The sequence below is a fragment of the Erythrolamprus reginae genome, chromosome 1, assembly GCF_031021105.1.
Source record: "Erythrolamprus reginae isolate rEryReg1 chromosome 1, rEryReg1.hap1, whole genome shotgun sequence".
NCBI lineage: Eukaryota > Metazoa > Chordata > Lepidosauria > Squamata > Dipsadidae > Erythrolamprus > Erythrolamprus reginae.
Window position 1 is genome coordinate 233,931,785 of NC_091950.1, and position 12,067 is coordinate 233,943,851.

At 34.2% G+C, this 12,067-nt stretch overlaps 1 protein-coding gene across 3 annotated transcripts in view; it reads left to right on the forward strand.

Annotated features, from left to right (window-relative positions):
• AFTPH (aftiphilin) overlaps nucleotides 1-11,697 on the forward strand; it is a 47,137-nt gene extending 35,440 nt beyond the window's left edge. For all 3 annotated transcript variants that reach the window (XR_011557360.1, XM_070732551.1, XM_070732550.1), the window contains one exon: nucleotides 10,512-11,697. Coding sequence is in view for 2 of the 3 variants with exons in the window: in XM_070732551.1 (XP_070588652.1) it covers nucleotides 10,512-10,656 (145 nt within the window). In the remaining variant the exon portion in view is untranslated. The remainder of the gene's footprint in view (nucleotides 1-10,511) is intronic.
• Nucleotides 11,698-12,067: the final 370 nt, after the last annotated feature.

Here is a 12,067-nt window from a genome sequence, read left to right on the forward strand (position 1 = left end):
GTAATTGATTATTATTTAATATTATCTTAGTCGTTTGTTTTGAATATATAGTATCTATTAAATTAACAAATTTTGAGCCAAATCTCATTTTATTTAATTGCATTTTTATAAATGTCCAGTTAACGTTGTCGAAGGCCTTTTGAGCATCTAGGAACATTAAGGATGCTGTCTTATCTGGGTGTTGTTCATAGTATTCTAATGTGTTTATTACTGTTCTAAGATTATTTTTAATTTGTCGCCCTGGTAGAAATCCATTTTGGTCTTGATGTATTATTCCATTTATAATTCTTTTAAGTCTATCTGCATAAATGGCAATAAATATTTTATAATCTACATTTAATAAAGATATGGGTCTATAATTTTTGATTTTTACTGGGTCAGTGCCGGATTTGTGTATTAAAGTTGTCAACGATTCTGACCAAGATTTCGGAATTTTACCCTCAAGTCTACATAAGTTAAAAGTTTCTAACATATAATTTCTTACTATTTCATTGTCTATCTTATACCATTCTGCCGGTATAGCATCTGGACCAGTGGCCTTATTGTTTTTCTGTTTTTTAATTATAGTTAGGAGTTCTTCCATTGTTATTGGTCCATCCAACATAGTCTGTTGATCTTCTGTTATTTGTGGTAATTTTGAAGCCTGTAAGTAATTAAAAACCTCATCTTCACTAACAGTGTCTTTGGCATAAAGATCTTTATAAAAATTATAAACAATATCTGCCTTTCCTTCTGTATCATATTTTATTGTACCATCTTTGTCTTCTAATTTTTTTATCAATTTGGATTGACTCTGCTTTCTAAGTTTATATGCTAGCCATCTGCCTGGTTTATTTGCATGTTCAAAATAATGTTGTTTTGCTCTTTTAATTTTTTCAGTTATTTGATTTTGTTCTATAATTCTAATTTTATGTTTAATTACATTTATTTCTGTTTTAAAGTCTCTGTTCTTGGTGTGTTGCTGCGATGCAAATTCCAATTGTTTTAATTCATTTATTAATTGTACATACTTTAATTTATTTTCCTTATTGTATTTTGCTGTATAAGATATTGTTAACCCTCTTATATAAGCTTTGAGTGTATCCCATATATTCTGTGGAGTGGTGTCTGGGGTTTTATTAATTTCAAGAAATATTTTTAATTCCTTTTCGATCCAATCCTTATATTTCTTATCATTTAATATATTTCTATTCATCCGCCAAATATTCTGTTTGTTGTTCCTTCTTATATAGACCACTATTGGGTTGTGGTCAGCCCATGTGTTAACATCTATCTCTACTTCCCTTATTTGTTCTGCAAGCATTTTTGGTGTCCATACCATGTCTATTCTTGTCCAGATTTTGTGAGGATTAGAATAAAACGTAAATTGTCTTTTATGGGGGTGTCTTTCCCTCCCTATATCATTTAACAATAATTCTGTTTTCATTTTTTGGAAAGTACTAGGTAGTAGATTTCTTTTTGTTTTTTTCCTTTTATTGTGACTCCCTCCCCCTGAATGGTCTAATTGCCTATTCACAATAGCATTAAAATCACCTATTATTAATACATTCTCAATAGCTAAATCTATTATTATTTGATGTAAATTTTTATAAAATGTCATTTGGTCTTCGTTGGGAGCATAAATAGAAACAACCACTATAGGTCTAGGTTCAATATCAACTTGTACAATCAATATTCTACCATCATTATCCTTATATATTTGTTTGGAATTTATAGAGTTCTCTACATACATCACCACACCTCTTTTTTTTTGATCTGCTAATGCAGCATACATTTTTCCAATTTTGGGATTCAACAATAATTTTTGGTTATCTTTTTTGATATGTACTTCTTGTAATATTGCAATTTGAGCATTTTGATTTCTGATTTTAGAGAAGATTTGTTTCCTTTTCCTTGGTTCATTAAGTCCATTAACATTTACCGAAAAGATCTTTAGATCTTTAGTTGTTGTCATTTAGTAGGTTTTTTGGTTTCTCGCTGAGGCTGAACTCTTCTTATAGCACCTTGGTCCTGCTCTATTACTTGAGCAGTGGCCCCCAAAAGTTCTTCTTGTTGGATTGCTAGTATCTCCTCTGATTGCTGTTGTGCTGGTTGTTGTTGAGCCTCTTGTTGTTTATCTGAAAAGTCCATGTGGCTGATGCCACTATTTTCAAAGAAATACCTAGCTTGTTCTACATTTTCCAGCTTGTATCTTGTAGAACGCCATGTCAGAGAAAGACCTTGTGGGATTAACCAACGATAGGTTATATTTTCTTTGATCAAAATTCTGGTAAGAAACTGGTAATCTCTTCTGCTCTCTCTGTCACTTCTTGGAACTTGTTTTAATATTTTTATTTCCACTCCTTGATGTTGGAGTTTGGAATTTCTTGCCCAATGAAGTATGTCATCTCGTAAAGTTTTCCTGGTGAATTTGATATGAATCTCTCTTGGGAGATTGTGGCGACGGATGTAACTATTCGAAGTCCTGTAAACTTCATCGATTTCTTTCACTAGCGCAGCAGGATCCTCCAATTGTTTCCGCCATAGTCATTTTTAAATCTTCATCTTTTTCCTCTTTCATGTTCTGAAATCGTAGTCCATACGAAGCACGTTGCATCTCCAGCTGAATAATTGATTCATCATGTCTTCTGTGTCTTGCATCAGCTCTCCCTTCAAGATAATCAATTCTTTTTGCATTTTTGTCAGATTTCTCTTCAACGTTTTTCACTCGATCATCACTTTCTTGGAGTGTTTGTTGGATCACCTTTATCTGGTCTTTCACCTCGCCCATATCAGCTTTCAATTGGGCCATCTCCTTTTTGAATTCTGCCAAATCTGCTTTTATAGCTTCCCTTTGTTGTGTTGCATCCTCTTTTATAGCCTCTCTTTGTTGGGTAGCATTCTCTTGAGATTTAAGAATGAGGTCCTGCATATTGTTTAAAGTTTCTTGTAATGTTGCAAAGTTGGGCTGCGTTGTTTTGTCTTTTTCTTTATCCTTGGAAGACATAGCTGACGCCTGGTGCGTCGGGGAAGGACGCGGGGACACTTGTGGAGAAGAGATTGTTGCTGTGTTTTGTTTTTTAACCGTTTTAACAACCGTTGAAGAAGTTGACATTGTCAAATTTGAATCCACTGTTTAAAATTCGAATTAATTTAAATCAATCTAAATTTGTATGTGGTGAAAGGGAAAAAATTTCTGTAAATTCCAAATCTATTCAATCTATTTTATTAACAATTAACCTTAAATTATAACTATTCAGTTGTCAAAAGAAAAATAAAAAATTCAAAATTCAAAATCCAATATATGTTGTTATTACTATTGCTGTTATTAAAAAAATTTAAAAATATAAAAACACAGAGAACAAAAGTAAAACCTTTAGAAGTAAGAAACAAATAAAGATTAAAAATAAGTGGTCTAATAAAAAAACAAAGTAAGTAACAGCAAAAAAGGAATAGTAACTATTTTAAAAAGGGAGATTCTAGGGAGGTAAGGAAAAGGAGGAAAGGAGAAAAGACTTAATAAAGCAGTAAAGGGAGAGAGAAAAAAAAGGAAAAGGGGGGGGAATATTTCAATTCAAATAATTAGAATAGAGCAGGGAACCAAGGTTTACTAACAATGCATAGTCTTCAATTCAAACTTCTTTTACAGATAGAAATAAAAAAAAGAAAGAATCAGAAGGGGATCAAAAAAGGATTAATTAATCAAAGAAAAAACACAATGTATATAGTTATAGTCTTCTTATAAATCAAGAAATTATAAATGAAGAATATGAATCCAAATGTCAGAAAATACAATTATACTTAATCCCGATTGCAGGTCTCAAGAAGAAAGTCAAATTAATAATTTTCTTGTAGTTAAAATGGAGTCTGTGTTCTTTTCCAAATCCAAGACAAAGGCAAAAAAAAAAAATAGATCTCAAAATGGAGTCAGGTTAGAAGTCAGAAGTTCATATGTCCAGACAGATGTGGAAAAGTTTTCAAAAAAATAATCCCAAGAAAAAGGCAATCAGCAGGTAATCCAAAGTAATCCAAAAACAATCAGCAAGTAATCCAGTTAGGTTAGTCCAAGGGTAAATATTCCAAAGGAAAGGTATCAGTTCCTTCTATTTCACTTTTATTTTCAAGTTGTTATATGATGTTATTATGTTGCAGAGACAACAAGGTGAAAGAAAAAGGCAACAAAGTTATATTCCTCCGCTGTTGAGATGTCAGCCCGGAACACAATGCTTTTAACAGACTATAGTAAAGAAATTTTGCTCTTCATTGCTAATTTCTTTTAAGCATTGAAGTCTTCTAAATAGTCATTTCCAATTTAAGCTCTTTTATTGAAGCATAAGGTAGAAAAAATATTTTATAGATTTCAAAATCCAAATACAAAATGGAAACAATGAAATGAGAAAAGTAAGTCTCGGCTGTTATTTGCAGGTGAGACTCAAAAAAAAAAACTTTCACTTTCGCCTCGTTAAAGAAAGCTTTCCCTTGAGGCTTTCGAACGATCAAATCTTCAAATTTTAATCTTGAAACAAAGAGGAAATTTTTTACCTTAAGTCCTTTATCGAATGTATTCTTTTCAGTAGATTAAATGTGGAACTTTCACTTCAAAAATTTTTCTCGGCTTCCCGCTGGGCGAGGGAAGAAAGCGCTGGCCGGTCCTCTTAAACAGAGAGGATCGGTTCTCCCGTCTTCGAAGCTGCGGGGCGAACCGCTGCCTCCGGAGTCTCAGCGATGGCTCTTCGGGCAGAGGAGAGCCCCCTGTTCTGGGATCGGGCCATCCGAGCCCGATCCGATCGCAAATGCGACCTTCGGAGGGGGTAGAAGGGATCGCCTGGCAGAGCCCTGCCAAAGATGTCCCGCCGCGATCTCCACCAAACCGGAAGCCCATGATTTTAGTTATATATGTATTGACATTATTGTCAAAGCTCTGCCATTTGTATATTTTCTTTGTTTGATTAAGACAAAAAAAGGTTGAAGAGATATTAAACTGTATGGTGCTGAAATATTTTTCTCCTTCTCAGATTATTTTTAGATTATTATTTTATCTTGTAGCAATAGTTCGATGAATGCAGTTAACAGGTAGAATAATTAAAATTATTGATTAAATTAAATGTAATTAAAGTAGGATTAAAATCAGATTTATAAATTCAAATAATAGTTTAAAAGTTTTGTTAGGCAGGGCTACAGTTTAAAGAAATGATCATGAATGTTGAGCAGATACTTGGAAAGAATGAAGAGTGAATAGAGAATTTGAAAGAATGAGATGGTTTTGGGCCAGAAAATGTCTAGATCACAGGTCTTCAAACTTGGCAACTTTAACACTCATGAACTTCAACTTGGAGAATTCTAGGAGTTGAAGTCCACAAGTCTTAAATTTGCCCGTTTTGGGGACCCCTGATCTAGATATAAATGCAGGGGTTCAGGAAGATAGAAGATGAAACCAAAAGTATATAGAACTTATCCCTGCAGTTGTGAACTGTCCTGTTGGTTAACTGAAACAACACACTGGGAGGAAAAACTCATTAAGTTGAATTTGAATGAAGTACCTATATTTCTGGCTAAGACAGTCAAGTACTTATAAAATAAAATTATTTGCAAAGAAACATGGCTTTACAGCCTGAATGAAGCACCATTTTGAGAACTACCCCTGCTTATTGATGATTTTAAAAGAAGCATGTCTTAATGTGAGATATTTGGGGAAGCAATTGTGACACTTCTTTTTATGGAAACCATTAGTTTTTCCTCTAATCAGGATTTTTTGGATATAAGCTTCCCAATATTACTATAGAATACAGAACTTGAGCAAAAATAGAATTATCACAGTGGTTTCTCTTAAGCCCTCTCTTGAGATCCATGGCCCCGATCATCATTTCATCTGTTGATTCATACTTTTGTTCCCCAAGCTGCATCATAATAGGTCAATGATACTATGTGCCTAATAGTCTGCCATGCTCTACCTTGCCCTTCTGTTAAGTTTAATTAACTGAATTAATCTAGTTTTGATATCTTAGGTAAGTGAAACCTATTACTGATCTAAACCATTAAATTTAATCTCCCTTATTAGCAGTTTAAATTAATCTTATTGAAATCCATCATACTGATGGCACGCAGGATTTTTTTTTTTTTAAAAAAAGAGTAAGACCAATGTACAAGGCACATATTATATTATACTCCCAAAAATTGGTGCCAGATTAGATAAAGGTGGAAGTAACAGCAGACAAATTGACTTCTCATAAAATCCAGGTTTTTTTCGTTCTTGATTGTATACCATCTTGTGTGTTGAACTAGAACCCCCTTATTACATGAATATGTTTACTGGCTGGTAAGAGTAGATAGGATATTGCAAAGTTTGCAGACTTAAAAAAGAAATAGCTATACTCATATGAAACAAGTTGTGCTCTTGCTTGGTCTTTGTGGCTAAATTCCAGCTTTTGAATGAGTTAAACTTGTAATTCAAGGAGAGTGTGTTTGGCAGCAAAATTGGATAGAAAGTTAAAACCTGGATTGAATGAAATAAAAACAACTATTTTGATATTTTTATTACCTGAATTTTATGTAGGAGGCAAATGAGAGAAACAAAGATAGTTCTGTAATATACCATATATACTTGATAAGCCAATTCTTAAATTTCTAGCCAAAATATTATGAGAAAATGTGCCTTCTGCTGATAAGCCAACCCTGACATTTTCATATGTTTTAATTTTCACACTTAGCTTATCCGTAGGTAGCACATTTTTCACTGTATTTTAGTTTATCCACAAATATATTCAGGATATGGTGGCACTTTTCAAAAGTATTACTGTAAATACTTGAGAAGCTTGCTTGCAGGTAAGCCATACCCTATTTTTAATATATTTTGGCACCTCAATTTCTCAGTTTATCTGAAAGTATATATAATAATCTTATTACCAATAATTTGAGAATGCAGTTACTCCCAATTTGAGGAGATTTATTATATGCTATTGTATCAGTCAAAAGGAATTTTTTTACTGGAAAAGATTTAGACAAATTTCATAAAGAAGTTGATAGAACTTTTAAATCAAAAACTTGAAGGATCTCCTACTTTTTCCTTCAATATATTTATGGGGGGAAAAGATTCTCGGGACTCAGTATAACTTATTGTACAAAAATGGATTTTAATATTGGGAGGAGTCAACTGCAATTATCCATCTTTCCTCAAAAATAAAACCCTGTTTTATATATTTTTTTAACCCTGAAATAAGCGCTTGGCCTTAGTGCCATGCACTCAAAAGTCTGATTATCAGGGGATGTCTTATTTTCGGGAAAACAGGGTATTAATTTATACTGTCCAATATGGTATAATGCAGTTCTCAGTTTTTCTCTTATAGCAACAACTACTCTATTGAAGAAACCTTGATCAAAGGCTCACTTTTTCCCAAAAATAGTTGTATATTTACAAGCAACAAGATCAGAGTCTGGTGCAACTTGGCTTAATACCAACTACACTGTTCTTCTCTTGCGTGATGAAATCTTCTTGGAAACCTCAGAGCTTATTTTGTAAACTTTTATTTGAGTTTTTAAAAGGCATTACCTCAATAGCTACTTTTGTCTTTTTCCTGTTAACTGCTTTTCTCATTATTAAACATACTTGCTTTTGTTTTTTAAGTTACTGGCTGGCAAATAGGAGCGATCTAAAGAATGCTCATAAACTGTTCCTACTCCCAGCTAATCATATTAGCCATTAATAACTTAAAGCAAATATGAACAAAGAGAATGTAGCTGTCACCTTCTTTCTTCCAAAATTTAAGCAGAAGGAACATGTAAGATTTTGATTCTGCAAATAGCTTTAATATATACAGGGTTATAAATATAAACAGGAATATCAATATACTTTTATATTGCAGGAATGTATTTACACTTAGGAATTGCCACTTGAAAGAATCCCTTTCTTAAAAGAGGGGAGTGCTAAGTCTGTATTGTCAGTAAAGTATGCAGACTTAAATTGCAGCTACAGAAATCTCATGGTACTTTACTAAATGTATGCATTTGGGATTAAATTAAGCAGATTCATAGATCTTTTACACATATTTGTGCACAGTTGCATATGTTGAGGTAACCTGAAGGGACTTGTATCTGCCTAAATGCACAACAACATGTGATTATACAGTACTTGTGTCTTTTTCACGTGAAGGAATGGGCTAAGCATACATTTATACCTTTGTCTGCCTGCTCATTCTGATCAGCATGAGGATCAACAGAGAGTGGCAAATTTGATAACAGCCTTTCATTTATGAATATACTATGCCCTCTACCATCCTTATTTGAGCCTTAGATCATGGATGTAGAGATTTCTTTGCATGCTGTACTATAAGGAGATATCAATTTCAAAAGGGAATTTAAGGTCTTTCTGGGTTTAGTGAGGCATGTGATAGTAGGAAATAAATTTAAAATTAATAGAATAGAATAGAATTTTATTGGCCAAGTGTGATTGGACACACGAGGAATTTGTCTTGGTGCCTATCCTCTCTGTACATAAAAGAAAAAGATACATTTGTCAAGAATCATGTGGCACAACACTTAATCATTGTCATAGGGGTCAAATAAGCAATGAAGAAACAATCAATATTAATAAAAATCTTAGGGTACAAGCAACAAGTTACAGTCATGCAGTCCTAAGTGGGAGGAAAAGGATGATAGGAATGATGAGAAAAAAGCTAATAGAAATACTGTAGAAGTACAGATTTAGTAAAAAGTCTGACAATGTTGAGGGAATTATTTGTTTAGTAGAGTGATGGCGTTTGGGAAAAAAACGTTTTTGTGTCTAATTGTCTTGGTGTGCAGTGCTCTGTAGTGATGATTTGAGGGTAGGAGTTGAAACAGTTTGTGTCCAGGATGCGAGGGGTCAGCAAATATTTTCCCCACCCTCTTTTTGACTCGTGCAGTATACAGATCCTCAATGGAAGGCAGATTGAAGGCAATTGTTTTTCCTGCAGTTCTGGTTATCCTCTGAAGTCTGTGTCTGTCTTCTTGGGTTGCAGCACCAAACCAGACGGTTATGGAGGTGCAGATAATAGATTCAATGATTCCTCTGTAGAACTGTATCAGCAGCTCCTTGGGCAGTTTGAGCTTCCTGAGTTGGCGCAAAAAGAACATTATTTGTTGTATTTTTTAATGATGTTTTTTTTAAATTATTATTATTATTATTATTATTATTATTATTATTATTATTATTATTTATTAGATTTGTATGCCGCTCCTCTCCGAAGACTCGGGGTGGCTCACAACAGTAATAAAAAAACAATATAACAGTGAGACAAATCTAATATTAAAATAAAACATATCTAAAACCCCAACAATTTAAAACCATACAACACATACATACCAAACATAAAATATAAAAGCCTGGGGGAGGATGTCTCAGTTCCCCCATGCCTGGCAATAAAGGTGGGTCTTGAGTAATTTGCGAAAGACAAGGAGGGTGGGGGCTGTTCTAATCTCCGGGGGGAGTTGAATCCAGAGGGCCGGGGCCGCCACAGAGAAGGCTCTTCCCCTGGGTCCCGCCAAATGACATTGTTTGGTTGACGGGACCCGGAGAAGGCCAACTCTGTGGGACCTTATCGGCCGCTGGGATTCGTGTGGTAGAAGGTGGTTAGATGACCATTTTAGGTCGTGAGATATGACAGAACCTAGAAATTTGAAGGTTTCTACTGTTGATACTGTGTTGTCTAGAGGTGGAAGGATGGAAGAGTTTCTCCTAAAGTCTACCACCATTTCTACGGTTTTGAGTGTGCTCAGTTCTAGGTTGTTCCGGTCACACCACAAGGATAGTTGTTCATTGTCTCGAATGAGTCCGATCATTAAGGGTTGGTATAAGCAGACTGCTTGGTCTTCATGCAGTTTCATTTGAACAGTGGAGAGCAATAAAACTTGGGGTCATATGACTGACTTGAAAAGACAAGACAATGATCTTGCTATAAAGTTTGGCAACAGTTGAACTTAAAATGTTATATTTACACAAAAGGAAGAGCCCCCTTCTTCCAGCTCTCCCTCCCAATCATGGCTCATAATTTCTTTTGAAAAGGGGGGGGTATATTTCCCGGTTGCCCTATACTTGTACATTTCTTGAAATGGAGGCTTCATCCTATCTATGGAGGTTTTCCACATAAACAATTTTCAGAAGTTAGGATCCTTAGTTGATGGGAGTCCTTTCTGCAAACATCATCTTCAATAAAGGAACTGTTCATTTAATACCTACACATGGAGTTAAAATCAGGATGTCAAAACAAAATTTTAGTTGTCAGAACAATTCCAGATTTTGTACATGGGTGCAGAATCTATTTAAAGTTAAACTGGAATTGACTCTTGCACAGGTTTTATTCGTATGTGCAAGACCAACTTAGCAAGACAAAGTCTATGTGAGGAGCAGTATCATTTTCCTTGTTGCAATGACAGCAATGAGACCTTGCCCCACGGAGAGGTGCTGCAAATAGAATTTGTCAATGGAAATATTTTCTCAGAATAACATTCTTCTGTAACTGGTTCCAATTATATTAAATATTAAATCTTTTTTTTAATAGAAAACCCCCAAAGGAAGAACAACTCAGCGACGAAGCTGCCAAGGTGATTTCTAGCCTTCCTGACTTATCTTTCATGCATGCCAAGGTGTTGATGTTCCCATCTACTTTGACACCTTCAACAGTTTGCCAAGGCAAGGTAGACTAAAAGTGAAGTGGAGTGGACAATTTGTATTAATTTCCCCCCCAGCTCTTTTCTGTGACCTACAAATTATCTTGCTTTAATTAAAAATTCCAAGTTCAGGTGATTTGTTGGTAAGCAGCATTAGAAAGATATACATAATAATGTATATTTATTTACATACCAGAGCCCTGGATTTATATTAGAAAAAAATGTAAATAATTGGGGAGGATTGCACCTTTTTTGAAAACATCCTTTTTTCTGTGTGCTGGGGTGTAAACATTTGTCTTTGTGGAATACACTGGTTGTGTCCTTCTTATAAAACTTTATAAACATTTTTTAAAAATGAAACACCCAGTTTTTGCTCTTCATGAAATTTTCCAGGTTTGTTTGTTGCTTTTTTGTTTGTTTGTTTGTTTGTTTTGGTCAAAATGAATCACTTAACACTTGATGAATTTTTCCTCCCCCCCCCCCCCCAAAAAAAATGGGTCAGGCCTTTAGTTTTGGGATTGATTTCTTTGGGGTTTTTTGTTTTGTTTTCTTTTTTAATTTTTTTAAGCAAGGCCCTTTTCACCTAATGAGTTTTTTTCTTAGGGACTTGATTGATTTTTAATTTTCTGCCTTCTAGTAATATGGTTTAACATTATCTTTCAAGAGTTTACTTTGGGTTCATTTTAGAAAAGTAATAGATCACTGCCTAACCATATGATTCTTGTGATCTATGTTGTAATCAATATGGTTTGGGGTGGAAGGACCAAAACTATCTGAATGTCTTACAATTAAATATAATTGTTACATTTTTTGTTATTGTTGTACCACTATTCTTATGTTTGATTTTGCACAATGTAAATTTGACATAATCATAGGTTGCTATGGTTTAGGCTGTATGTACAGAAAAAAACTATGGGTTGTAAATGTTTGGGGAAATTCCTATGGAAAAAAGAGAATGCTATGTAGAACAACCTCTAACAAGGTTCATGTGCATGCCTGAGGTCTTTTTGAAATTTCAGTGTACAAATTTCTCTTAGCCTAATCAAAATAAACAAATAAAGTTATATAGTCTGTTAATGTGTGTACTGATGTTCTCTTTATGTTTTCAATCCTGCTGAAGGCATAACTGAAGAATCCTTTTTTTCCATGCATGGAAAGTAAATGTGTATCTAAATGGCTTCTTACCCAAAGAAGTAACAAAACATACACTATTATTCATTTAAAAGTGATATACTTTCTTTCCTATTGGTTTTTGGAAACTTGTTTCCTTCTTCTTGGGATGCCTGTAAAGAACTGTATCTTTTGGGACCTTAGTTACAGTTTCTCCTGAGGACCAGAACTGTCCCATTTTAATTAGGAAGCTTAAGGATTATCCAAATGCTTTGGTTTTCTCTGATATAAATGTTGAAGAGCTACAGGTAAGTATATAAAGAGACAGGAAATAGTA